The following is a 27,843-nucleotide window of genomic DNA, read 5'->3' on the forward strand; positions in this document are numbered from 1 at the left end:
CAAGTTAATCTTCTAGGCTTGTTGGCAAGTGGGAAGGACAGAGACAGTCTGCCACCTAGGATGGCCTCTCTGGATGTCCCTTCCCTGCCCCCGAGGGAGTCTCCCCAGGACAGTGGGAGGGGCAAAGGTGATACAGCTGAACTGCTCCCCCCCCACCACAGCTTTGGTTCTCACCGCTCACCCCCAGCCCCACCCCCATCTCTCAACCCCTCCCTCAGGACCTTCACAGCAACTCTCAGGGGCCCCTGGAGTTTCCCATCACGTCAAGGCTCATGTGTGGGGAGGTGACCTTGTATCTGCGACCTTGAGACCCCAGCACTCCAGGACCCCCTACGTAATTCACCCAACCTGTGCCAACCTGCCCTCCCAGGTCACCTTGCTCCACAAATATCCCACAGCACAGCCTCCACTGCCCAGCCAGGCCTGTCCGGGCTGACCAACACGGTCTGCGAGCCCAGAGTCAGGCTGGCCCCGCAGGCACTCACAGCGGACGGGCTGTAGAGAGGTGGGCAGGGCGAGTGGCAGGGACCCCCAAGGCCCCAAGCCTGGGTATTGGCAGAGTGGGGTCAGTGGTGACTGTGGAGAATGAGGTGCCAGGAGCCCTCTCACCTTCTGCAGATTGGGAAACTGAGGCTCAGGCAGGGAAGAGAAGCAAGGGGTCAGACAGAGCCAGGGAAAGAGCTGGGCTTAGGACAGACATAACTCTACTCAGATCCCTGCCTTGCCCCTGAATTGCTGTATGACCTTATGGAAGCCACTTAACCTCTCTGAGCCTCACATAGGTTGTTCAGAGGGTTAAGTCAGCCAGCGGCATGTCAAGAGCCTGGCACACAGGAGGTGAGTAGATGCTCATAAAAGTTCCTGACCTTCCCCATCAGGGCTGAAGCCCCCTGCAGGCAGGGCCCTCCCCCTCTCCTTCCCTAGATCCCCATCCCATTCCAGACACAGGGCAGTGGAAAGAGTCAGGAGACCTCCTGGGCAAGTAACCTCAAGTCTCCAAGTCTCAGTTCCTTCATCTCAGTTTTTCACGAGACTAACCCACCTCCCGCCAGGGGGACGGTAAGGCTCCGAAGAAATCACAGAGATGAAAAGCTTTGAAAGCTGTATGATTCTGGGCAGGTGTCAGGGTTTTTTGTTATCAGATAAACTCTCTCGATACTAGATGGGCCGACAGATGGATGGGCAGCCGGTCAGATGGGGGAGCGGGTGGATGGACCTGTGGCGGATGAACCTATGGAGGGGGTGAGTGGGGGGGTCGGGAGCTCGAGCTCCAAGTCAGCACAAGTGGGGGGTCTGGGAGCCCCTCCCCAGTGGAATGCTGCATGACGCCCTCCCTCAAACCAAGCAGCTTCTTTCCACACACCTGTCAACTTGACAGCCCCCCCAACAAGGAACCTTGTCCCCAAAAAGCCAGTACTTGCTGCAGTCCGAGTCCTTTTGGGACCCAGAGGCGCCAGGGCCACCTTCCAGCATCTTCAGGCCCAAATAGTGCCCCTTGAACCCCTGGCAGCAGGGCCCGCATCTGTCCGGTCACTGAAGGATCCCGTGCCCAGCACAGGCCTGGCATGGGGAGATGCCGGTCTGTCTCTGCTGAGTGAGTGAGTGCCCTGGGGCAGGGCAGGGGGCACCAACTCACTGGGCACACGGTTGATGGCTTTGAGGGGCCTCAGGACACGCACGGTGCGGATGGCCGACAGGTTGATGTTCTGGAGGTCCAGGGAGTACTCGACCATCCTGCGAAGAGAGGGGAGAAGAGTGAGGCCCAGAGCACGGGGACAGCAGGGCCACGGCCGGGCCAGCCACGCCCACGCCTGCCTGGACGGGGTAAGAAAAGTGGTCAGAAACCCGGCTAAGCCCCAGTCAGCCCTCTGGCCTTGGGCTGTCTCCTTGGGCCTGTCTCCTTCTCTGTAAGCAGCGCAGGTGACATCCACCTCGTGGACTGCCCTGAGGGTCCCAGTAGATGCGGCCAGGGGCAGAGGGAATGGATGGGCAGAGACCCTGGGGCCCCACCGCATGCCCAGCACTGTGCCAGGTGGCTCCTGCCCCGCTTCCAGGGCAGCCTCTGAAACAGGGAGGATTCGCCCCATTCCTCAGAGGGGAGAACAGAGGAACCGCCGAGAGGCCCCCAGGCTGAGCCCAGACGGTGACTGGACATCACAGTCACAGCAGCAGCAGCATCTGCGAAGATTTTGCTGAGGGCAGAGGCCGGAGTGGAGCCCCAGTCCCTCCATCTCCCCAAGTCCCCAGGGGCCCCCCAAGCCAGTGTTAGACGCCCAGATTTATGAAGAGATGAGGCTGTAAGAGAGGTGACATCACGTGTCCCAGGTCACCCAGCAAAAGGGTAGAGGCTCAAGCCAGGAGTCACACCAGTTCTGCCCCCCTCCACCGCCTCACACCCATCCCCCACCCCCCAACTCCCAGCTCCACTGCCGGCTCAACGAGGCCAGGCCAGGCGCAAACTGTACCTGGTCTGCAGGAATAACCTCTCTCTCCTGGGCACGCAAGGCGGCCGGCTCCAGCCTCGCGGGGCCCACTCCCGGCCTTTCTCCCACTGTCCCTTCTGCCTGCAACGCCTCCATCATCTCTGTCCATTGAAACCTTCCTCGGGTTCTGTGCAGATGCCCCTGGAGTCCTGGAAGTTTCTCCACACCTGTGTCCATGTTGAACCAGGCCAGTCTAGGTGCTGACTCAGACCGGCCCCTACCCTCAGGCGTCTGCACTCAGGCAAGGGAGGGACCGAAAAGCAAAGACAGCACTGGAGCCCTCACCACTGCCCTAGTTCTCGTCCTCGGGGCCTCACCAAACAGGTCCCCCTCCCCTTCCAGTCTGCCTCCTCCAGGAGGCCTCCCCAGATCTCCAGGGGAGGCAGATCTCCGGTGTCCCCTCTGTAGTTTCCTGCACGTCCGTCAGACCCTTCCTGCTCAGTTGCTACCTCCCCCACGTTTCCCCCTTTGAAAGACAGGTCCCAGGGGCCTGCAGCCCCCGCCTGACCCCAGACATCCCAGTCACTGGACCTGGGCCTGCCACCCTGGGACTCCGGCACTGCCGCCAGCTCCACCTGTCACCACCATCAGCGGGAAGTGAAGGCTGTTCCTACACACCATGCAAACCTGCCCGATTGTTGTGGAGCCATCGCCCCCTCCCGCTGCTTGAAGAGTAATTGAGTGAAAGCTCCGTTTCCCTGAAATGCCTCAATCCATCCCCCAGCTTTCTGGGGCACAGGGTCCGGCTCCCATGCTTGTGTGCTCTCTCTCTCTCTCTCCTTTTTCACACACACACACACAAATGCAACACAGAGTCAAACGCCTGCACACAACCATTGGTGCACACACACGTACACACTCACTCCTTGGGCACCCTCATCCACATTCACTCCTACCAGGGCCCAAATTCAGATGAAGGGACATGACAAAAAAAGTGACAGAGAGGGCTTCCCTGGTGGCGCATTGGTTGAGAGTCCGCCTGCTGATGCAGGGGACACGGGTTCGTGCCCCGGTCCGGGAAGATCCCACATGCCGCGGAGCGGCTGGGCCCGTGAGCCATGGCCGCTGAGCCCGCGCATCCGGAGCCTGTGCTCCGCAGTGGGAGAAGCCACAACAGTGAGAGGCCCGCGTACCACATACACACACACAAAAAAAGTGACAGAGACCTAAGAACTGGAGACAGAGACCAGGGGTCCCGAGGAGGGGGCAGGAGAGGGGGCAGGGGGGGCAGCAGCCAGGCAGAGAGGGTGAGGGCTGAGGTGCCCAGGGGCAGTGGGTGAGCTGGAAAGGGGGCGCCGAGGGCGTGGAGCGGCGTAAGGATTCCGGGTGTGGGTGAGCCAAACTGTCATTTTCATCTTTGGTAGAAAGAGCTCTCCAGGCAGCCAGGGAGATGTGTGTGATGGAGGCACTGCGGGGGCAGCACACACGGGCACACAAACAGGCTCTCACACTGGCGCGCACACGCGCACGCGCGCACACACACACACACCAGGCCTAGGAGAGCCACCCCATGGCAGGCAGCCCTGCCCCCAGGCCCCAGCCTCTCAAACACAGACCCTGGTTCTCTCCCTCCTGCCAGTGGGCTCGCTTTATGCTTTGCTGGGTGTGCTGGAAGTGGGAGATCCCAGCCCACGCCAGACTGAACCCACCCAGGTACTACGTCCCAGGAGCCCCTGGGCACACCTGCCGAGATCCATCAAATGCCAGCCCAGGATTTCTTCCCATCCCGTGAAGTTTCACCACAGAAATAAATAGATGCTTCACAGACGATGGGTAGAAAGAAAAGCGAATGGTTTTTGAGGGCCTCTTGTGTGTGTTACCTGCGTTAACCTGCTCGAGCCCCCTCTACATTTCTCAGATCCCATCTCATCCCTCTCCCTACTGCCCTGAACCAGGCCAGGCCCATGGCTACGAGCCACACCAGGGCCTGCCTGCTGCAGGAGCCCTCAGGACAATCCTGCCTGGTCCCTTACTCTCCCGCCCCACTCTGCCACACGGGTTCTGTGCCCCTCCATCCCCCCTCAAGGAACCCATAGCCCACCGTCTGGGACTATTGGTTCTTAATTAAGTGAGGGGCACCCACCATGGCCCCTGCCCCAGGACAGGCTGGGAGGCAAGAATGGGAGACTACAGAGGTGCTGTGTAGTCAGGCCCCGTGGCGAGGATTCAGGTTCACCTTCCTTTCTCTAAAATAAGTGGGGCAGGGGGCCGGCCTCTGGGTCCTGAGTGAGATACAACTTATGGCTGGGTGTCACCGAGGCCCACAGTTACCCAGAGTCAGTAAGCTTTAGGGTCTGAACTCCTCCTAAACTCCATCTCATGGGAGGCTGATCTGACTCTTGTCCCCATCTCTGAAGGGGACTAAGCAGTCACAGCCGGGCAGACCCAGAGCGACACAGTGACCCAGTCCCTTCCCTTCACCTCTGACTTGATCCTCTACTACAAAAATTCCCCTAAGAATTAATCAGTTGCAGCCCACCCTCAGGGTCCCCACTGAAAAGCCCTCAAGAGAAACTTCTGGGAGAATTTAGTGTCAAGATCTTAGCTCTGAGCTTCCTGGCAGTTGAGTCAAAAGGAGAAATGCGATGAGTCACTAAGTTCTTTTCTTTTCTTTTTTTTTTTTTTAAGTTTTTCATTGGCAAATATATATTCTATTTTTTTTTACATCTTTATTGGAGTATAACTGCTTTACAATGGGGTGTTAGTTTCTGCTTTATAACAAAGTGAATCACCTATATATATACATATATCCACATATCTCCTCCCTCTTGCGTCTCCCTCCCACCCTCCCTATCCCACCCCTCTAGGTGGTCACAAAGCACCGAGCTGATCTCCCTGTGCTATGCAGCTGCTTCCCACTAGCTATCTATTTTACATTTGGTAGTGTATACATGTCCATGCCACTCTCTCGCTTTGTCACAGCTTACCCTTCCCCCTCCCTGTATCCTCAAGTCCATTCTCTAGCATGAACGACCTTGGCTTTGGGGGGTTTTGTTTGTTTGTTTTTTGGTTGCACCATGTGGCTGGCGGGATCTCAGCTCCTAAACGTTTCTCCCAGGTCCCAACTCTCTCTTCTATATTTCATGAACCTATCAGGGTGGCGGGGGAGGGTGTCCTGCTGCAGCTGCATCTCCCATCTGGGGGAGCAAGACCAGCTGTAAATGCTTTCAGTGATAAAGAGCAAATAGCAGGTGTGCAGTGAGGAATCCAGCAGTTCTCATTCCCTGAGGGGAAGAGGATAGAAAGCTGGACATTGGACAAGACCGTGGAGAGAGGGGCTGGGCGAGTAGCCGGGAGGTAGGAACTGCGGGTTTAAGTCTCTGCCCTGGGATCACGCTGTCCTGACGGTGACCGTGCACCGACAAGCCCAACGCGGGACACTTGCTGACAGCTCCAGCACCCAGCCCTCCCTGCTGACAGCTGCAGCAGCCCCCTGCTTCCTCTCCACACGGCCCATCCTCCGTTAGTCCAAACCTCCTAAAACTCGAATCTAGGGACTTCCTTGGTGGTGCACTGGTTAAGAATCCGCCTGCCAATCCAGGGGACACAGATTCGAGCCCTGGTCCTGGAAGATCCCACGTGCCGCGGAGCAACTAAGCCCGTGCGCCACAACTACTGAGCCCAAGCTCTAGAGCCCACGAGCCACAACTACTGAGCCCTCGTGCCACAACTACTGAAGCCCACGTGCTCTAGAGCTCGTGCTCCACAAGAGAAGCCACCACAATGAGAAGCCCAGGCACTGCAATGAAGAGTAGCCCCCGCTCGCCGCAGCTAGAGAAAGCCTGTGCGCAGCAATGAAGACCCAATGCAACCAAAAAAAAAAAAACCTCGAATCTAGCTGTGTCACTCCTGGCCTTAAACCCTCAGTGGCTCCCCCTTGCCCTTCAAGGCCCTGTAGTCTGGCCTCGGCCCCCTCCCCCCACCCCTTGCCCCTAGTCCATGCACCTCGGGCACCAGGCCAGGCCCACCGAGCTCAGCAAACACGCGATTCTCTGCCCCCTTTGCTTTGCGCGTTGCCTGTTCTCGCTCTCATCCTTCAAGATGCCCTCCTCCGTGAAGCCCTGCTCACGCCCTCCCTGCACGGCAGGCTGAATTCAACCCTCTCTGCTCTGGCTCCTTCTACACTCTGTTCACACCTCCTGTCTAGTTTGGGTTCCCCCAAAGCAGACTCAGCCAAGGGCTTGGGAGCAGCAGCTTATTTGGGGGGTGATCCCAGGAGGCAGAGAGAGAGCAGCAGAGAGGGAAAAGCCAGCGAGGGACTGGTCATGAGCAGGTTACCCTGCAACTGGGCTGCAGTCCCAGCAGGGGCCCTGACGGGCTGTGTGCCTCAGACGTGGACCGGTGAGGGCGGGGCTGCAGCATTATCCATCGCCTGACCGGCTGGAGGCTGGATGCTGACCGGCACCTCTCTCCTCAGACGCACCCCGCTCCAGCCCCGCCACGCAGAGCCGGCCCCCCGGGGAATCTACGCAGCATGAAGAACGCCTGTGACAGAAGCAGCCACCTTCCACCTCCTTCCTCCTCCTCCCCGCTGGATGAAAGCTAAGGGAGCATCCCCCACCTCGAAAAAAAAAAGAGGGTGAAGAGGGCCGCTCTGTGGGTGAATAACCACCCAGCCGACTTCCCTTAGGCCCTAAGTAAGACATCACTTGCAGGAGTGAGAAATTAATCCCTAATTACACAGTTACTTTATGGTGCAGCTTCAGTGCTAAAAGTCTAAAAAAAAAATCAACAAACCCCCCCACTGCCTCCTGCCAGCTCCCAAGTGCCTAATTAGGTAAGTAATTTTGCTTTAAAGCGAGCACTTTCGTCCTGACATCACCCCAGGAGGAGGCTGACTGCACCCAGCTCCCGGGTGGCATGTCATCTGGGGAGAGGGGCTGGGATGTGGCCGTGCTGAGGTGGGGACCGTGCCAGGGTGGGCAGGCAGGGCGGACTATCTGCTCTCCAGGGCCCTCCCCATGGATTCCTGCTGAGGGGCCACCCTGCTCCACTGCCAGCTCCCCTGGCTCCCGGGACAGGCCCAGAGACCCAGGTCTGGTCAACCAGTGGACAGCCATTCCCCAGCCACCACGACTGGCTCAGGATGGGCCATGAGGGGCAGCCAGTCCTTGAGCTGGGACTGCAGGGAAGAGGTGCTCTTCCTGGCTAAGCCACCGTCAGGAAACCCGGAGGCACTAATGGCCATCTTGCCTCCGTGGTGGCCCGAGAGTTTTGCCAACACAAAGGAAGGCTGAGGCCAGAACTGGAGAGAAGCAGGATCCTGACCATATGGTTCAAGCACTCCCTCCCGCTGCACCCGAATCGAAGAGCTGCCCTTTATTCTTCCCAGGCACATGAGCCAGTACCTGCCCTTTGGGCCTTGGGGGTCATTTGAGTTGGGTTTCTGTCACTGGCAACTCAGAGTCCTGCTGATTCAGAGGGTTTCTGGAGCACTCAGCATGTGCCAAGCACTTCACACCCCTTCCCATGGTGGGATTACGGCGCCCAACGCAGATGAGGAAGCTGAGGCTCAGACAGAGCCCGGGTCACCCAGCTGAGTAGTGAGGGACCCAAGAGCTCTGCGTGACCCCTCCCCACCTCATCAGTCATCAGGCCAGGCGTGAGCACCTCCCACAGCTGGCCAGGTGGCCAGTAGTCAGCTGGGTCAGCAGCACGTGAAGTAGAGCCAACATCCATGGGGGCAGTGTTGCCCCGTGGTTAGAGCACGGAGCCTGGCTTCCAACCTCAGCTCTGCTGCTAGTGCACCATGTGACCTTGGGCAAGTCACTGAATTGACCTCATGGGGTTGTGGGGAGGATGAAATGCGTTCACATATGGGTTCAGTGCCTACGACAGGGCCTGGCACAAGAAAGAGCCAGCTATTATTATATCACAGCCTCATGTGCTGCTTCGGTTCACACTGGCCCACGAATCACATGATGCCTGCTTAAACCCTTCCCTGGATCCCACCTCCTGCTGGGGACAGCCCAGGCAGTAAGGGCCTCCGGAAGTTCTCTGACCATGACCGCAGCACTGCCCACCGTTTGCCCTGCAGTCCAGGGACACCCCCCATCTCAGTTTCCCAGAGTGCACCATGCTGTTTCCAGCCGACACGCCTTTGCTCTCGCCAGTGCCTCTACCTGTGGTGCCCTTCCCGGCTGTCCAGATCCCACCCCCGGGCAGAACTGAACTCTCCTGCTCTGTGTCCCACTGTGTCTCTACTAGGGCACCTCTGGCCCTGAGGGGTGCTGTCGTTGCCCCTGCTCCTCAGGGGCTAGCTCAGAGTCCTAGCTGAGTCCCCAGCCCCCGGCCCAGGGCCTGGCTTGGAGGTGGCTCCCTTGTCAGCTTGTCAAACAAATAACTTGAGGGACAAGATCAGAAAAAAAAAAAAGAAGCTTGGAGCTGACAAGAAGCACCATAAAATGACTGAGACTTAACATCTTTCCAGGAAATAACCCTCCCAGGAGATGATTCTTGTGTGTTGCTGATAAAAATAGGGTGTTTCCTCAATCTTTACAAGGGACCCACAGGGGCTTTCTTAAAATGTAATGTAAGATGTAGCTGATGGAAAGGCAGCTGAGATGCTGGAAATGGCAGATCATCTGTCAGGAGGCAGTTCTGTGATGACTCAGGCTTGTGTTGCTTGATAACTAGACCACCAGCCTATGCTACTAGGCTGGTACCCAGCACATAGTAGGTGTTCAGTGGAGGCAGAGAGGAAGGAAGTAATGGAAAGAGAGAATTAGGGAGTGATAACATTAACCCTTGACTTTGGCCAGCGTGTTATGATTTATGGGTCATTTTTACCCATATATCCTCACACAAATCCTATGAGACCAGAAGAACAGGGTTTCTTTAGCCCGCTGGACAAAGAAACTGATGCACTGAAACCAACTCAGGCCAAGTTCAGAGTAAAGGGGGAATTGGGGGCCACAAAAGAATTTGGGGGCCACAAAAGAATTTGGGGGCCTCAGCAGTAGGAGACCCTGGACCTTCTCTCGACAAGGCTCCACTCAGGTGACAACACTCCAGTGACTTTATCTCTGGGTAGAATTGCCAGATACATACAGGATGCCCAGTTAAGTCTGAACTTCAGGCAAACAACAATATATAATTTTTTAGCATATATGCCTTCTGATGAGCCTCCCACAAAATTCAGCTCCCTTACGCCAGGGTAGTCTTGGCACCACGGTAGTTGGGCGCAGCTGCTGGAAACCAGACAGAGATTCTTTTGGCTCTACCACAGCTTGAGGGAGAGGTCCCTCTTCCAAGACTCACCCCACATCCTTCTGAGAGCTGGTGAGGCTGCCCAAGTCCTCCAGAGGAGATCAGCTAGAATATTTTGGCCTCTGAAAAGGTAAAACCCTTCATATTGTGAGTGAGCATGGGCTCTGGGGACGGTTGTACCTGAGCACATCCCAGATCTGGTCCATACGGGCTGTGTGACCTGAGGCAGGCTATTAATCTCTCTGAGCCTCCATTTCCCCATCTGGGAAATGAGGTTAACAGCCCCAAGTTCTCTGGACTGTGGGGATGTAAGAGAGCCCAGCCCAGTCAGGAAACTTTAGTTCTGGTAACCCACCTAATCAGCAGTGGTTTGTGCCTACCTAGAGCACCCTTCTCTGCTTGTAGGGTAACAGTCCTGGGATTTTCCAAGTCCATCCTCCCCACTCTTAGGCCACGTGGTATGAGAGACGTCAACCCCACACCCAGCGCCAGGGCATGGGTCTTGACCTAGGTTTGGCCAATCAGAGTGCTACCGCATTTAGGCTACAGTGATTGGTTCAGGGATGAACACATGCCAATCCAAGCCAAGGAGGCTCTGTTCCGCCCTCGTTGGAGTGGCTGAGAAAGCAAAGGTGTCTTTCTGTTGAACCAGAGGGAGGAGGCTGGGCACTCAGGGCTGCCTGCCGCCATCCCCCCACTGAGAGGAAAGCTGCCATGGATGGAGGTCGACACAGAAGAATGAGAAGAGCTATGGGACGGGAGGACACACTGCCTGGTGACATCTTTCAGGATTCTGGATTAAGCGTGTCCTGAAGTCAGAGACCCCTCGACTTTCAGTAAAGGAGATGATAAACTCCCTTAAACAAGGTTCGGCAGGTTCCTGTCCATATAACTGAGAGAATTCTGAATGATTTATGATTGACTTGGTGTCTGGCTTGTCAACCTGTAGCCTGAGAATCTCTGGTGATTTACCCCCTACCCCACCCTCCATGACATCTAGCACCTGTTTCCATGGAAACGGACCAGAGCAGTGATCATCACTCTCTCCCTCCCTCCCACTTTTCTCCATATGCAAATGAAAGATCATCCACACCAGGATTCTCCCTGGAACCTTCCCAGATCCACACCCACCCAAGGGCCAGTTCGGCTACAAGAAAATGGCTCCAGATCCCCCAGCTCTGCAGTGACTGGGCACAAAGATACAAAACAAACATGTCATGGAGCCTCTCCGCCATGCTGGCTCAGGGCCAGGCTCCAGGGACTCCAGGTCGATGCCTCAGCCTCAGCCCTGCCCCACAGCATGCAGGCCTTGGAGCAGACAGACCTGTAGAGCCCAGGATAAAGCAGAGTGTAAAGTCAGTGGCAGAGCCAGGAGGATGCCCTGGGCCTGCTGACACATGGAGTGCTTCCCTGACCCAGAGATCACGCACACAGAGCCGTGCAGGAGGGAGGCCAGCAGTAAAGGCTTCTGAAAACAGCCCAGTGGTGACTCTCTGATGCTGGTAGCCACAGCGGGTCTGCTGGCGGGCATGGGCCTCTGTGGAGCTTACACAGGTTGGTAATTGACTTTAGATTTCTCAACAGATCATGTGCACCCACAGTCAGCCCAGGTAGTGCTCCCAAGGCTCCAACCAGGACTTGGAGACATGGTAGGGTCACAGCTTTGGCCAAGAGCAGACGAAGAAACTCAGACCCTAGGAGAGGCATGTGGCAGACTCGGAGAGCTGCCCACCCAATACGCATTCTCTCGTCTTCCAATCTTGCCTGGCCCCAGGGAACGATTCTTGGTTGATTTGCCCAAATTCAATGATGTTTTCTATTTTCCTAGCTTCCCTTGCAGCTAAGGATGGCCAAGAGATCCAGTCTGGCCAAGCATGCTGGGACAGAGGAAGGATCTAGAAAAGAAAATGTTGTTTTCCAGATCCAAGTAGGCAGGTGCAGCTGGCATAGCCCTGTCTCCCTTCACCCTTCCTGCCTTCAGTGCAGACACAATGCCCACAGCTTCAACAGCCACCTTGTGACCATGAAAGAAAGACCTGGAAAATCACAAGGACATCAGCCCCCACATCACAGAGACATCACTGGTACCCACTGACCTCAGAACATCATGTTATGTCAGACAAAACACCCCAGGATTTTCACAAGTCACTGTTGGTCATATGTTCTGTTACCTGCAGCCAAATGCATCCCTGACAAATACACCCAGCAAGTTACACAGAACCAGGATTTGATCCCAGCCCATGGAGCCAAGCTGCCTGGGTTCAACTCCTGACTCTGCCCCTTGCCAGTCCATGACCTCGGGCAGGTCACTCCCTGTCCCTGTGCCTCATCTGTGAAATGGAACTGACCACAGTCCCTCCCTCGCAGAGCTAGTCTGAAGATTAAGCCAGATAATGCACAGCATCGGGCCCAAGGTGAGTACTCAGCAAACAGTAGATGCTCTTATTTTTATCACCTGGATAATGCCTAAGAGGATTCAATTCCCTTTGCTTTTTAAAGTCCCACTGATGGGGCACTTTGGACAATAGGAACTCTCAGCAAGCAACACAGAGGGGACATGTCTGCCTGATCTTCCTAGAAAGCTCTAGTCCAGGGATAAGGAACAATTCTTACTGACATTTTGTTTCCCGAGAGCCTGTAAGAGTCAGGTTGGAGAAGCTGTTCCCCACGCACTCTCGGGAGAAGCTGTTTCCAGGGTGGGTTAGATCCTGGTCCAGCCTCTCCTTCTCCCTCCCTGGCCAAGGTGCAGAGTTCCAGACATTACTGCTATTTGTGTTAATATTATTAACGATGATAGAAAGTCTTACAAGGAGTCCCCACTGTTCCGTTGACACAGCACATCTGCTTGTCATGAGCATTAATTCAGATCCTGGACACAGATCAGAGATAGAGCCCTCCCCATGCCTCTCCCCCTTCCTGCAGCTTCCAGAACTGGGAAGCATGCTCTCCACTTGAAGCACTCCCAATGAGGGGCTCTGTGAGGGTCAAATGAACTAGACCCACTTGCAGCAGGGCCACCTGGGCATTTGCATATAATGCAGATTCCTAGGCCCTCCGTACCTGCTGGGTCTAGATCCCTTGGGTGAGGCCCAAGAATCTATATTTTAACATGTGCCCCAGTAATCCTGTCACTCTCTGGATTTGGGGGAGCACTAAGAAGTGGTACAAAGCTGCACATATGTTTGAGGACTGGGGAGGCTGCACATTCCTCATCTGCTCACGCTCATCCCTCAGCTGCTCCGTTCTCTACACCGAGGTCCTTTCCAGGATACCATCATAGCCAGAAGCTTTCAAGGGACATCAGACTCAAGGCCACTACTGTTCCCTGTACTCTTCCAAGGCGGGGCCCACACCAGCCATGCACTTGGCAAGGGCTCTGGCTCGGCCTCATTCTGGAAAGGTCCCTACAGCCCAGCCCTAGAGCCCTGGCTCAACCCCACCACAGACACCAGTCATCAGAATTCTCGGGGAGGGTTTTTTTGTTTTGTTTTTTTGGGGTTTTTGTTTTTGGTTTTTTGTGTTTCTTTTTTGCGATACGCGGGCCTCTCACTGTTGTGGCCTCTCCCGTTGCGGAGCACAGGCTCCGGACGTGCAGGCTCAGCAGCCATGGCTCATGGGCCCAGCCGCTCCACAGCATGCGGGATCCTCCCGGACCGGGGCACAAACCCGTGTCCCCTGCATTGGCAGGCACACTCTCAACCACTGCGCCACCAGGGAAGCCCCTTGGGGAAGGTTTTAACAGAGGGACCCAGGCCCCTCCCCACAGACGTCAACGGCCATTTCATATTGTTGGTTAGGGGAGGCGGTAGTATTACCAGCTTGATGCAGCAAGGGAGATATACAGATAAAGAAAATCTCAAGTTCAACAAGAAGTCATTGAATATTTCACGGCCTCCTAATGGACTAAGGCAGAAAAGTGTAGCTTAAACAAGACAGTGAGGTAGGTTCAACTATTACCCATGGATTAGTGGGGCTTTGTCACACACTGGAAGAGAGTCTCTAGTGAGGTGCCACAGGGCTCACTGTCCTGGGCTGATCAAGCACAGGAAATAAATGTAATGAGTGAGTGAATCAAGACTCCAAGATATCACTATAAGATGAAATTAATAACAATGAATGCAAAATTTGGTATTTGTGGTTTAAAAAAAAAAATCAACTGTGTTTAGTTCCAGGGTGGGAGAGACCTGGCTTGGAAAGTGAACACGACCTAGGGGTGGTAGGTAGCACAGCCCCTCACAGGTCACCATGATCCCACATGACCCTGGGGCAAGGGCAGTCCCTTCTCTCCCCCCATAAGTCATCATTGGAAAGTTGGGGTCCTGCTCCCCAGCCAGGGACCAAGACAGCCTGAAGTATGTCCAGCAGGTGAGGCCACCCACCTGTCCTTTGACAAATGGTGGGAGATGCTTGGGAGACTCGGGGAGGATATGAGCCGCCTTCCAATTTGTGAAGGCTGTCATGAGTCTGTCGGGGAGGCACCTGCCCATGTGCTCCAGGCCCCTCTGTGCGATCAGGCCCCTGCCCCCGTCTCTGGCTTCATCTCTCAGCACCCACCCATGCCCCAGATCCCTGGACTCTGACAGACACCCTCCCCCACCCCCTGCCCGGTCAGCTCTTGCACACCCCCCCCCCCCGCCCGGCCTCTCTTCCTCAGGAAGCCGTACACTAACCCTCCCCTGCCATCTAAATCAGGCCCCCATTCCACGCCCTCACGGCCCTTCTATACTTCTTTGCAACAACATTGGTCCCAATTTAGAAGTTATTTAGAACTTTATTATCTGTTTTATATCCATTTTCTAAATCGGGAGCTCCATGAAATCACAACAGCATCTGTCTTGTTCCTCTCATGTCCCCGCTGCACAGCACCTGGCGTGTAGTAGGTGCTCAATAAATGCTGGTTTTGTGAATGAGTAAGTGAATCCCATCAGGTGGGAGCTACAGGAAGACAAATTTCAGCTTCGTGAAAGAACTTCCTAGCACATTAGGTTGTCCCAGTTTGCAATCGGCTGCCTTGTGAGTTGCCCCCAGGGGCAGCACACAAGCAGGGGCCGAATGGATGTGGAGGTGAAGGCTCTGACCTCTAAGGAACCTTCCAGTACAGAGGTATAGAACCTCCATCGCTTGAAGAGGGAGCCAATAATTTGGGGAAGAGGAGGAGCAGGAAGGAAGAAAACATCCTCGGGATGGCAGGCCGGTTACTCGGGAAACAGGACATTTATAGCTGCGAGCTTGGGTGGGCCTGGGCGGGGGGTTGGGCTCTGGAGTCCAGGCTTGTGGCTTCCCATCCTGCCCTCTGCACCCACACCATCCCTAGGCACAAAGGACAGGAAGGACCCAGGACAGGGTTAGGTCTGGGTCACCAGAGTTCCCAGCATCCCACACAGGGCTGTTCATGACTCACAAAATGTCTTCACTGAACCCACCCCCTAAGCCAGGACTGGCTACATAATTTGCAGGGCCCAGTGCTAAGTGAAAACTTAGGGCCGCTTGTTCAAAACGTATTAAGAATTTCAAAAGGGTGAAAGCAGAGCATTAAACCAAGCATGAGGCCCTAGGGGACTCCATATGCACCCAGCTCTCCCTGCCTCCCAGGAGGATGCTGGCCTGTGGACCCCACCCCATCCCACCCCCACCCCAAGGACCAAGAGAAGACATCAGACGGAGACCTGGCCACAACGCTGAAGCCAGGCCAGCTCCTCACTCTGCTCATCTTAGATTTCATTGTCTTTATTTATAAATATGAGCAGACGGTGAGGGGGAAATCACTAAGCAATAGAGGAGACTCTTCAAGTCAAAAGGGCAGAGTGGGGGCACCTCCCTGGCGGTCCAATGGTTAAGAATCCGCCTTCCAATGCAGGGGACGCGTGTTCAATTCCTGGTCCGGGAAGTTCCCACATGCCGCGGGGCAACTGAGCCCAAGCTCTAGAGCCCACAAGCCACAATTACTGAGCCCACGTGCCACAACTACTGAAGCCCGTGCGCTCTGGGGCCCATGTGCCACAACTACTGAGCCCTCATGCTGCAACTACTGAAGCCCATGTGCCTAGAGCCCGTGCTCCACAACAAGAGAAGCCACCGCAATGAGAAGCCCGTGCACCGCAACGAAGAGTAGCCCCTGCTCACTGCAACTAGAGAAAGCCTGTGCATAGCAAGGAAGACCCAGCACAGCCAAACTAAATAAATAAATAAATCATGCAGTACTGACTTAAAAAAAAAAAAAAATGACTTCCCTGAAACAGGAGTTAAGAAAAATTATCCTAAAACGTGGAAATACAGCAAAGGGAGGGCAGTATTTCTCACAATGTCATTTAGAGCACTATTTAACAGACCTATCTAAGGACTATTTCATCATCTAGGGGAATATACCTTTGTTTGATTCACTCTTTATCATTAATTAACAGTCTGGCTGCTGTGCAATTACCTGTAAACTCAGAAATATTTGTAAGTGATTTCTGAGAGGGAAGACAGCAGAAGCAAGAAGAACTACAATCCTGCAGCCTATGGAACAAAAACCACATTCACAGAAAGATAGACAAGATGAAAAGGCAGAGGGGTATGTACCAGTTGAAGGAACAAGATAAAACCCCAGAAAAACAACTAAATGAAGTGGATATAGGCCACCTTCCAGAAAAAGAATTCAGAATAATGATAGTGAAGATGATCCAGGACCTCGGAAAAAGAATGGGGGCAAAGATCGAGAAGATGCAAGAAATGTTTAACAAAGACCTAGAAGAATTAAAGAACAAACAAACAGAGTTGAACAATACAATAACTGAAATGAAGACTACACTAGAAGGAATCAATAGCAGATAACTGAGGCAGAAAAACGGATAAGTGACCTGGAAGACAGAATGGTGGAATTCACTGCTGTGGAACAGAATAAAGAAAAAAGAATGAAAACAAATGAAGACAGCCTAAGAGACCTCTGGGACAACATTAAACGCAACAACGTTCGCATTATAGGGGTCCCAGAAGGAGAAGAGAGAGAGAAAGGACCCGAGAAAATATTTGAAGAGATTATATTCAAAAATTTCCCTAACATGGAAAAGGAAATAGCCACCCAAGTCCAAGAAGCGCAGCGAGTCCCATACAGGATAAACCCAAGGAGAAACACATCAAGACACACAGTAATCAAATTGGCAAAAATTAAAGACAAAGAAAAAGTATTGAAAGCAGCAAGGAAAAAACAACAAATAACATACAAGGGAACTCCCATAAGGTTAACAGCTGATTTCTCAGCAGAAACTCTACAAGCCAGAAGGGAGTGGCATGATATACTTAAAGTGATGAAAGGGAAGAACGAGCTTTGATTCTAACTGCCTCTTATCCCCACATTTTTTCTCCAGTGCCTGTCTTCCTAATTCTGCTGATTACCATCCTGCTTGTTCCTCATTAATGAGTTGAATAAGTCTGTGATACATGTTCCTTCTAAGATTTGTGTGAGGGTAATTTTTTTTTCAACTTTTTGGAAATTACACTTTGACTTCAGGATCAGGAAAGGACTTTTAAGAAGGCTGATTTGCGGGCTTCCCTGGTGGCGCAGTGGTTGAGAATCCGCCTGCCGATGCAGGGGACATGGGTTCGTGCCCCAGTCTGGGAAGATCCCACATGCCACGGAGCGGCTAGGCCCGTGAGCCATGGCCGCTGAGCCTGCGCGTCCGGAGCCTGTGCTCCGCAACGGGAGAAGCCACAACAGTGAGAGGCCCGCGTACCGCAAAAAAAAAAAAAAAAAAAAGGAGGCTGATTTGTATCTATAAAGAGATACGAGCGAATAATGCATCCATAAAAATAAGCTGCTCTGAAAAATAAATTCAAGAGCCAGAAGCAATCCTGGGAATTAAAAAGACACAAAAGGAGAGGAACGCTTCCATTAGGGGCAGTAAATAGAGAAAAGGACATCGTTAGTGATTCAGAAGGCCAAGTCAAGGAATTCTCTCCAAGTACAGATGAAATCTGTGAGAGAAATGAGAAAAAATGCAGAGAATAGAGGAGGGAAATAACCACTTACTGGGAATTCCAGGAGAGAGCAGAGAAGAATGGGCAATCACCAAAGAAGATACAGAAAATTTTTTTTCTGACTTGAAGGAATACATGAGTCTTGAGTTCCAAAAGGCCCCACAGGGAGCAGTTCTTCACTTACACCTGCCCTTGTGAAATCTCTGAATTCTGAAGGTGAGGAGAAAACCTACAAGCTTCTAGCAAGGAAAAAGCAGGCTGTCTCCCAAGAAAAAAGAACCAGATCTATAGTGGCCTCAGCTGCAATACTGTGGTGTTGATTTGGCTGGTATCATGGGCAGGGTTCTGAGGGAGAAAAACTAGGACTCTAGAACAGTACAGACAAAAACTGTCCTTCACCCACAAAGATCAAAGGAATATATGTTCGGACAGGCAAGACTGAAAAATGACACTATCCAAACACCTTTTCTTTTTAAAAAAAACTACTTAAGGATGTCCTCCAGCCAAACCAAAATGAGAACGAGAATGAAGAATTTGACAAAGGGGTGACACATCTCCCAGCATAGGAACCCCAGCATTAACTTCTAGTTTGGTCTAAATCATCACTGATAATGTGGTTGTGAAACTGAATACAGCTCTGAGGAAGGGAAACTCAGAAGAGCTGCCACATTTTTTTTTTTTTTTTTTTTGGCAGTACGTGGGCCTCTCACTGTTGTGGCCTCTCCCGCTGCGGAGAACAGGCTCCGGACTCACAGGCTCAGCGGCCATGGCTCACAGGCCTAGCCGCTCCGTGGCATGTGGGATCTTCTCGGACCGGGGCACAAACCCGGGTCCTCTGCATCGGCAGGCAGACTCTCAACCACTGCGACACCAGGGAAGCCCGAGCTGCCACATTTTAAAGAACACCAGTGAGAATTCAGCATATACTTGGTGATAGCAACTCCCCATCTCAGCCATGTGCCTGGCCACCCTCCCTGCCCCTTCTCAAGGGCATCACATACATATGCTGGCATGCACACACATGCAAATGTACATGCTCTCACAGATACTGACACGTGTATACACTCACACACACACTCGTGGACCTCCAGCCTTTTTGTCTCCCCCCTTCTCACCTCTGCCATATTGACCATTACTGGGCATGGTTAACACCTGCTCCTCCTTCAGCTGTTGTGTGTGTGTCACCTCCTCAGGCAAGTCCTCCCGAGCCCGCAGCCTGGCCCAGAAATTCTCTCAGAAAATCATAACACTTTCCCAGAGCTCTGGTCTCAGCGTGTGGCACGTTCACCCATGTGGCTGCTGGATGCCTCTTTCCAGACGGTAGTTGGGAAGGACAAGACCTACGTCTGGATTTGCCATCCTCCATACCCCACATCAAGGACAGAGCTGACACGTAGTAGGAGCTCAGTCAACCCCTGGCTGTTGGATGAATGTGTGAATGGGCCACCAGCCTGGTTTGACCCAGGAAAGCAAGGACAAGGCACAGAGCAGAGTCCAAAATGCTCCAAACAAGCTGAGTTGTCACCTGGCCTCTCTCTGACTGACTGTAGCTTAAGTCTTGGCAGAAATAACCACAGTTTGGAGTCAGACAGTACTTGAGTCTGTGCTGGATCTCTGACTTGCCGAGTGATCTAGATTGATATAATAATAATAATAGCTGGGATTTCCCTGGTGGTCCAGTGGTTAAGACTCCATGCTCCCAGTGCAGGGGGCCCAGGTTCGATCCCTGGTCAGGGAACTAGATCCCGCATGCCGCAACTAAAGATCCTGCATGCCACAACTAAAGGTCCTGCACACGGCAACGGAGCTCCCATGTGCACAGCCAAATAAACAAATAAATATTTTAAATAATAATAGCTAATATTTATTGGGTGCTCACTTTGATGTAGCTACTATTCATTATATTATCTCCATTTCACAGATGAGGAAACTGAGGCTTAGAGAGGTTAAGTGGCTTTCTCAAGGTCATAGTTAATATAAAACAGACCCAGTATCAGCTGACAGTGCAGGAAGACACATGATTTACCCGAATGGGGAGGTATGAATGTCTGTCTGTCCAGGCCATTCAGGGAAGGGACATAATTCCTTCCTTTGCAGGCATCCAGGAAGGACCCAGACAATACCACACAGCTTCATCAATATTACCAAGAAGCCCCAGGGGTTATTCAAATTATGTCTGGCATGTACCAGGGGCTAGGACCTGTCTGATATGGTCTACCTACCCTGCCATGACAATGAAGAAATCCAGTCGGTTCCATGTGTCCCCAAGGTAGCACTTCTTGCCAAAAATGCCCAGGGCCACCATCTTGAGCACCATTTCCATGGCAAAGAAGACAAAGATGAAGTCATCAAAGACCTGCAGGGGCAGGAGGAAGGCAAGAAGCAAGGGACAGCATGAGGTTCTGGAGCAGGACCCAGGGTCAGAGCCATGGTGTGAGGTGGGAACATGGGCACGGACACGAGGGGCCAGGGAAAGACCTGGAAAGTTCTTCTCCTAGGCAGGGAGAGAACCTCAGAGATCCTCGTCCAATGGAGTCATTTCACAGATGAGGAGACTGAGGCCCAGAATGGGGAATGAGCTTGCCCAGGGTCATCCAGTCCACTCTATTTGTTCCCTAAACACAAGCGTAATGACAAGGGACCCAGATGGGAGTGGGGTAAAGGGGGTCTCCCTGATAATCGCCATGCAGTGGGCTAGACACGACCTCTTCAATTCTCACAATGACCCCATGAATGCTCCCATTTTACAGATGAGGAAACTGGAGCTCAGATTGTTTAAGCGACTTGCCACAGGTCACACAGCAGTGAATGGCAGACCAGAAATGACACTCAGGTCTATCTGACTCCAAAACCTACATGGAAGGGGCTTTCTCAAAACAGGCCTGACACCCCAGTGGGCACAGGTCTCGGTGCTGCCTTCTTCCGCTCAGAAAGGAGGCCCCCAATATGTCCCTAGTCATGGGCTCAGGTGAGTGTGTATTTCCTGAGAACGGGGCCTGGGTGGAATTCCTCTTCCTAGGATCAATGAGGGCTACGGTCAATTCAATAAATGGGCGCTGAGCACCTTCTGTGGGCAGCACATAGGCTGGGTGTTGGGGACACAGAGGTGAGTGCTCGGTAAACTCACCACCTGGTAGGGAAGCCAGCCTAGTACCCACTGAGGCTAACTGATTCTAACTCTACCCAGGGCCCTGGGGCTCGCTGAGGAGCATGTTACCCACTTGGACCCCGGACCCACCCCAGAGATTCTAATTCTGCAGGTTTGGGATGGGTCAGGGGTCTGGATCTTTAACTAGTGCCCCAAGGGAACCTGAAGCTTTGGGCTGCTTGGGAACCACTGAGTCCTGTGGGAACACAAGAAGCAGAGGGCAATTCCTCCCAGGAGGAATCTGACTTTCTCAGGGAGACAGAATTGGATGTTTCCACATCTGTAGAATGGGTATAAACCTAACACCCCACACTATGGGTGTACATGTGCCACAGGGACCAAACGTCAGGCCTCCACCTGGAACTATGGATGTACGTGTGCCACAGGGACCAAACGTCAGGCCTCCATCTGGAACTTCAGTGAGATGAGAATAGGAGAGGTCCAGGAGGCCACTCCTAAAGTCATAGACAGAGTTATGGAGCTTGGCCTTTATTTCATGAGCACTGGGAGCAAAGGGCAGGCTTTCTGCAGGGAGTGTCTGGTCACTTGTGCTTTACTGGATGGGGGGTAGGGGTGGGGAGAACAGGAGGAAGCTGGTGGTGGGAGATAAAGGGGGCGTGGACTAGGGCAGAGACCTCGAGATAGACAGGATGGAAGGGAAACGGGTAAGACCAGCTGGGAGTGAGGAAGAAGAGGACAAGAGACAGGGCAGGCCAGGTGTTGAAAATGTGGCTGGGCAGGGTGGGGCGGGGCATGGCAAGAATGGGCGGGGCATGGCAGGAGGGGCAGGGCATGGCAGCCGGCCTCACCTGTAGGATCTTGCAGCGGTCTGATAGGCAGTCCATGTCGTCGCACGGCTGGTACATGCCAAGTGTCACGCAGTTCAGCAGGATCACCAGCATGCTGATACATTCAAACCACGTGCGCACCAAGTCAAGGACAAAACAGCTGGGGGACCGTGGCGCACCACCCACCACAAACACAGGGCCACCCCATTTCCCTCCAGGTGCCTCCCCTGATGGGTCAATGCCCACATTTTCAAAGACCTTGGAGACCTTGGAGCCTGCCTACCCCCTCACAACAGACAGGGCCACACGTGCCAAATCCACCAGGGAACCCAAACCCCACCAAGCCACCGCCTGCCAGGATGCCCCACCGCCTTGCCCCAGCCTGAGATTTCCCCACAGACCCAGAAAGGGAGAGGTCCCCAGAGGCCCAGCTGGCGGGCCATCTCCGGACTACCCCAGCCGCTCTGTCTCTGACCACCTCCCCCTGACTGTCTTTGCCTCCTTTCTCTGACCATCCTTCGTCTCCGCAACCCACGGCCCCTTCATCTCTGCCCAACCCCTGGAGCTGAAGCCTGCAGGGCCTCAGGGGCACGTGCTCGGACCCAGATGGGCTCCCCAGGCCAGGCCGCTCTCCTCAGTAATACCCTCCTCCTTCCTGACTGGCTCCTGCCCAGTCTTAGAACACAGCTGACTGATGTTCAGCCCCACCCCTCCCAATCCACCTAGAGTCCTAGAACCAGGGGAGCCAGAGCTCGAAGGGACCTGAGGGCCTGGGTCATTCATAAGTTATCTTGCGGACATGCTCGTGGTCTTTATCCACAACTAGAACCGACATTCCAGGGGGACGGGGGGATTACATTCACAGCCCTGACAGGGACAGGCATCTAGGAGGAGTTCAGTAAATGTCTGTTGTGAGTAAGTAAATCTCTCTAGGCACTGCCCACTCTGACACCCAAGGATTCTTGAGTGTCCTCAAATGAAAGCCCTGGTCCCTCAATTTCAAAGCCCTTGCCCTGAGCTCAGATGTAGCTATGGAGGCCAGACACTTAGCCAGACCCTTAGCCAGACCCCATCCAGTGCAGGGGGTGGGAAGTACCTCTTGCCTGATGGAAGACTGACCTGGTTTCCTTGGCAACGAACTCCCGCCCATCCCCGGCCCTTGCTCACCTTGGGATGCTGCCTTCCCTCCCGCTTTCCCCTCAGACCCTCCTCGCCCCAGCCCTGCTCCTTCCTGCCCCCACCCAAACCTCTGTCACTCTCCTGCCACAGCCTGTAATTAACTTCAGTCGCTGCCAGGGCCCCCTTCTAGCCTGAGCATCGCTCCTGCAGCAGCTTCATCATTAATTAAGTTTTTTGAAGTTCAAACGTTCTAATTACCAGCGAACGTCCCCCACCCCCTTGCCTTTCCCCCCTGCCTGTTGTGCTCGCTCTCCTTCCAGCCACCTCTTCTGCTCCCTCTGCCCTTCCCGCCAGATTCATGTTCAAAGTGCACTTGGCAGGTGTCTCCCAGAAGCCTGGCACTCCCACTTCTTCCTCACCAAGGCCCTGAGCAGTGGAGATCAGCAGGCCCATTTTACAGATGAGGAAAACTGAGGTTTAGAGAAACAAGGGGCCTCTCCTAGGTCACACAGCTGGAAAGCACTGGTGCTGAGATTCACACCAGGCCTGCTCTCCTCTGTAACGGAGGGCCCATCTCTGCCTGTGCCTTCACCACCCCTCTCTGAGGCCTCAGCCCATCCTCAGCATCTCTCACCTGGACCCTGCACAGCCTCCCCGATAGCTTCCAGCTCTGGTCTCTGCCCCTCCAATCTGCCCTGCACACAATCCCCAGGCACTTGCTGTGTGGCCAATACTATCCGAGCTCTTTGCAAGTGTTACCTCATTTAATCCTCCAGCACTGTTATAAGCCCATTTACAAGTGAGGAAACTGAGTCACAAAAGGGAATACAATTTGCCCAAGGACCCCAGCTGGGAAAAGGCAGAGCTGGGATGCAAAACCAGAGCCTGCTTTTCTTGCCCCCAAGCTATTTCATCACTGCCAGATTAATCTGGCTGAAGCACAACTCTGATGATACCTCTCCCCTGTTCAAAAACCTTCCATGGCTCCCCATCACCTTCCCTGGCCTGACACACTCAAGGCCTCCTACATTCTGACCTCACTAAATTCTTCTAGGCTTACCTCCCACCAGCCTTTGCATGCATTGAACTTCTTGCTGTCCCTAAGCATACGCTTTGCATGTATTTTCTTCTACCATCTTTACTAGGCAAACTCCTACTCATCCTTCAGGTGACAGCCCAGGTCATTTGTCACCTCTTCTTGAAGCTTCCCTTGAAGCACCTTTCCCCACTCACATAGTGGTGGCTCAGCATCCTCTCCGGAAGTGCTCCCCACCCACCTGGTCTAGCTCATATCACAGTAATGAACTTGGCAGTAATCACGACTACTGTATGCCAGGCCCCTAGGGGCATGGCCCTAACGCTCATCACAGCCCACTGGGGGCAGGTGGAGAAACGGTCTGGAGAGTTGGAGTGACCTGTCCAAGGTCACACAGTCAGTAAGTGGCCCAAATGCTCTGACTTAGTGGTGCGGGAGCTGCCGCCACGGGGGTGCCTCTGTGGCTCATCCCTCGAAGCGGCAGATGGAATGGCTTTCACCTCTAGATTGCTCAGCTTCAGACACTCAGAGATGGACAGTCTCAGCCCTGCCCCGAGGCACTGGGGGAAATCCCAGATGGCACAGCCTGGGCCCTTTCCAGGAGCCCATGAGGCTCAGAAGTCAGGCCAGAGCTGGCATCGCTGCCCGTGGTTCCTGACACGCTCCCCACTGGCTTGGGGATCAAAGGCACCAGCCCTCCTTGAAGTTAAGCCAGACCACATGGTGCAGGGTCGGAGAGCATCAGAGGGAGAAAAGGTCGCGGGCTGAGCAACTTGGTGGCCTGGCCCAACGCCCAATGTTGCCATCTTTGGTCACAAGCACTGAGGAGCTCCAAAAGCCTTCAGGCAAAGCTCCGGGGCTCCAGGACAATGCGAGGGAGGACAGAGGCCCAGAGAAGGTGGTAAGGGATTTCTGGGGAACAGGGCAGGCAGGGGCTTGTCAACGGCCCTGCGTTACCTCCCACAGCGAGGCTCAGGGCCCCCGTCTGGCACTTGAGGCTCTGCAGTTAGGACCCTGCCCCCTTGCCCACTTCGTGCCCAGACTTGCATCCCTCTCTGGCTGACCTTTGTCACAGAACAACCCCATCCAGGTCCTCAGAGAGCCCCTGATCCCATCCCCCACTGCCCAGAGGGGACACAGAGGGGCAGAGAGCATCCAGCAACAGGGTGAGCCTGGATCAGAAGTGACCCTCTGACAAGAGACTCCCCACCCACAGGGGTCCGTGAGTCACAGCTGGATTCCAAGCCCTACCAAAACCCAAATGTCCCCAAACGTACAGGCTCTGCATGTGTAGCAGCCACTAGGCACAGGTCCCCACCCCACCTCCCAGCTCCACCCCTGCCCCCGTCTCAGCCCCGCTTCCTGCCAGCCTCGCCTTAGGAGCCCCAGCCCATCTCCCCGCACCCCCTGCTCTGCCCTCAGTGCCTCCTATGGCCCTCAGAACTGGGGCCTCAGAGCCCAGCAGTGAATTAATGCACACCTATTGAGCGTCTGCTGTGTGCCCGGCACCAGGTTAACAACGGCGATAATGGTAACAATGGCAAACACATCTCAAGTGTTCTGGAGTGTTTGTCTGCCAAGGAGCTTTCTAATCAAACAGCATGTATTATCTCATTTAAACCTTACATGCCAGTCCAGGCCCTATTCCCAGGGCCCCAGAACACAGAGCCCATGTAGCCATGGACTGAGGACCGGGGCTTGTCATCTGTGTGCAATAGGGGAAGCCCCGGTCCTTGTCAACCTCTTCTATAACAGGGTGCAGAGTTTCCCATTCTTTGGCTTTGGGGGGGCAAAAAAAAAGCCACCTCACCAGCAAAGGACTGAAAATCCCAGGCTGCTGTTAACTGCAGATTACTTAACATGACCTTGAGTAAGAATAAGAGATTCCATCACAAACCCTTTAGACAATGGTTGTCTTCCAAGTGCTGAACGTTCGCTCACAGCCTTTAAATACAATCAATCAATTCAGGCCTGGCAACGTGGAGAGTCACCCTGCAACTTCAGCCAACTCCCCCCAACTGGCAGGTACTACTGTTACCCCCATTTTACAGATAAGGAAACTGAGGCACCAGTGCTGGCTGCAGGGCTCCAGCCACAGCCACCCAGGGTCACATGGCTGGTACGTGGCAAGGGCAGGATTTGAACTTGCTTCTGTTGACTCCAAATCCCCAGTTCTCGGCCACGTGCTCTCTGGCCCCAAGTACAGGGCCTGGACTGGCGTGTGCTCTGTGGAGTATTTGCTTTTCCCTTCTCGCCCACATTGGCTCCTCCCGATTGGGCCTGGGTCAGCAGTGCGGGGTCAGGAAGGGGAATAGTCCACCCCCACCATGGCTGGGAAGGAAGGACCTGTGTGCAGGACATGGCAGGAGGGGAAGCCAGTGAGGAGAGGGTGCTGGCCTCAAGACCCCCAGTAAGAGCCGAGCTAGATCAGTACCATCTCCACCCCATGCCTGGCTGCTGTCTTAAGAAGGCCGGGGTGTGATCTGGGAGGACAGGGTCACCAGGGAAGCCACAATGCCGGGGGCCCCCTCAAATCTGCCACTTCCCAAAGAGAAGAATGACCAGCTGGGCAGTGTCCAAAGCCCGAGCAGGCCCCTCAGGGCAGCCTCCCTCTCCAGGAGCCAGAGCCAAGGCCTGCACAGTTACCATGGCAACCACCACCCTTCATCCTGTAGGCCCAGCTGACAGTCATGGTTTCTGTAATTTGGGGGGCTCTGGTAAGGTGGGTGGGGGGTGGGAGTGCTGGGTTTGGCTGGGGCAGCCAAGTTTGTTTTAATTTTTGTCAAATCTGAAATCAGATCCATTTCCCAGGGTGCACCTCAGTTGTCTAAATAAATCAAGTGGAGGAAGAGGGCTGGGAGCTGCATCCTCCTGGACCAGGGAGGCAGGAAAAGTGGACCAGCCCTTATACAGGATCCCTCCCATATACGTCCCCAGGGAGTCCAAGGATGGGCAGGCAGGAAAAGTGGACCAGCCCTTATACAGGATCCCTCCCATATACATCCCCAGGGAGTCCAAGGATGGGCATGCAGGCCTCAGCCCTTCATAGACCAGGGCCTGAGGTTCCAGATCCCTGTTCTTGGGCCAGCTCTTTGATCCTCCGAGGCCAGGTTCACAAGCATCCATGGAGCACCTGCTGTATACCTGGCCTGTGCATCATCGTACTGAGATGAACCAGGCTCACTCCTGCCCGGGAGATGTCCAGAGTGCTTCCATGTTCCAGGACCCGCCATGGTGTGAGGCCACGTCGTAAAAGTGGTTACCATTATGAATGTCAAATATGCTCCAGGTCCTGGGCTTTAAAGAGGATATCCATTCACTCATTCATTCATTCGACTTATCTTTATGAGCAGCAACCACTCTGGAAAGCTGCTTGGCAGCATTTATTAAAACTAAACATTGGGCTTCCCTGATGGCGCAGTGGTTGAGAGGCCGCCTGCCGATGCAGGGGACACGGGTTCGTGCCCCGGTCCGGGAAGATTCCACATGCCGCGGAGCGGCTGGGCCCGTGAGCCATGGCCACTGAGCCTGCACGTCCGGAGCCCATGCTCCACAACGGGAGGGGCCACAACAGTGAGAGGCCCACGTACCGCAAAAAAAAAAAAAAAAAACTAAACATAAGCCTATGCTAGTATCCAGCTGTGCCACTCCTTGGTCCATACCCCAGAGAAATGCCCAAATAAGTCCACAAAAAGGCACGTGCAATTCTTAACAGCCCCAACCTGGGAACAACACAAGTGTCCGTCAACAGGAGAATGAGTCGGGCAGGAGATTTCAACTGGGGATGATTTTGGCCCCCAGTGGACGTGGCCATGTCTGGAGACATTTTTGGTTGTCACAACCAGGGTTTGAAGGATGCTCTTGGCACCCGGTGGGTGGATTCCAGGAACACTGCTCAAAACCCTACAATGCACAGGGCAGCCCCACTGCAAAGAATTATCCAGCCCAAAATGTCAACTGTGCCGAGGCTGAGAAAGTCTGTGGTACATCCTTTTGATGGAATACTACCCAGTGATGAAAAAGAACAAACTACTGCAGCAGCATGGATGGAGCTGCCAGGCATAACGCTGGCAACAGGAGCCAGATGCCAAAGAGCAAAGAATG

At 54.0% G+C, this 27,843-nt stretch overlaps 1 protein-coding gene across 1 annotated transcript in view; it reads right to left on the reverse strand.

The window, feature by feature from the left end:
- CACNA1I (calcium voltage-gated channel subunit alpha1 I) overlaps positions 1 to 27,843 on the reverse strand; it is a gene marked incomplete at its 3' end in the record, with an annotated part of 104,407 nt that overhangs the window by 63,703 nt on the left and 12,861 nt on the right. The window contains exons 2-4 of the mRNA XM_081248772.1: positions 21,606 to 21,744; positions 19,871 to 20,004; positions 1,637 to 1,734 (exon numbers count right to left, since the gene is read on the reverse strand). Of these exons, the coding sequence (XP_081104898.1) occupies positions 1,637 to 1,734; positions 19,871 to 20,004; positions 21,606 to 21,744 (371 nt within the window). The remainder of the gene's footprint in view (positions 1 to 1,636; positions 1,735 to 19,870; positions 20,005 to 21,605; positions 21,745 to 27,843) is intronic.

This window comes from Mesoplodon bidens (assembly GCF_964165515.1).
Source record: "Mesoplodon bidens genome assembly, chromosome: 11".
Classification (NCBI taxonomy): domain Eukaryota; kingdom Metazoa; phylum Chordata; class Mammalia; order Artiodactyla; family Ziphiidae; genus Mesoplodon; species Mesoplodon bidens.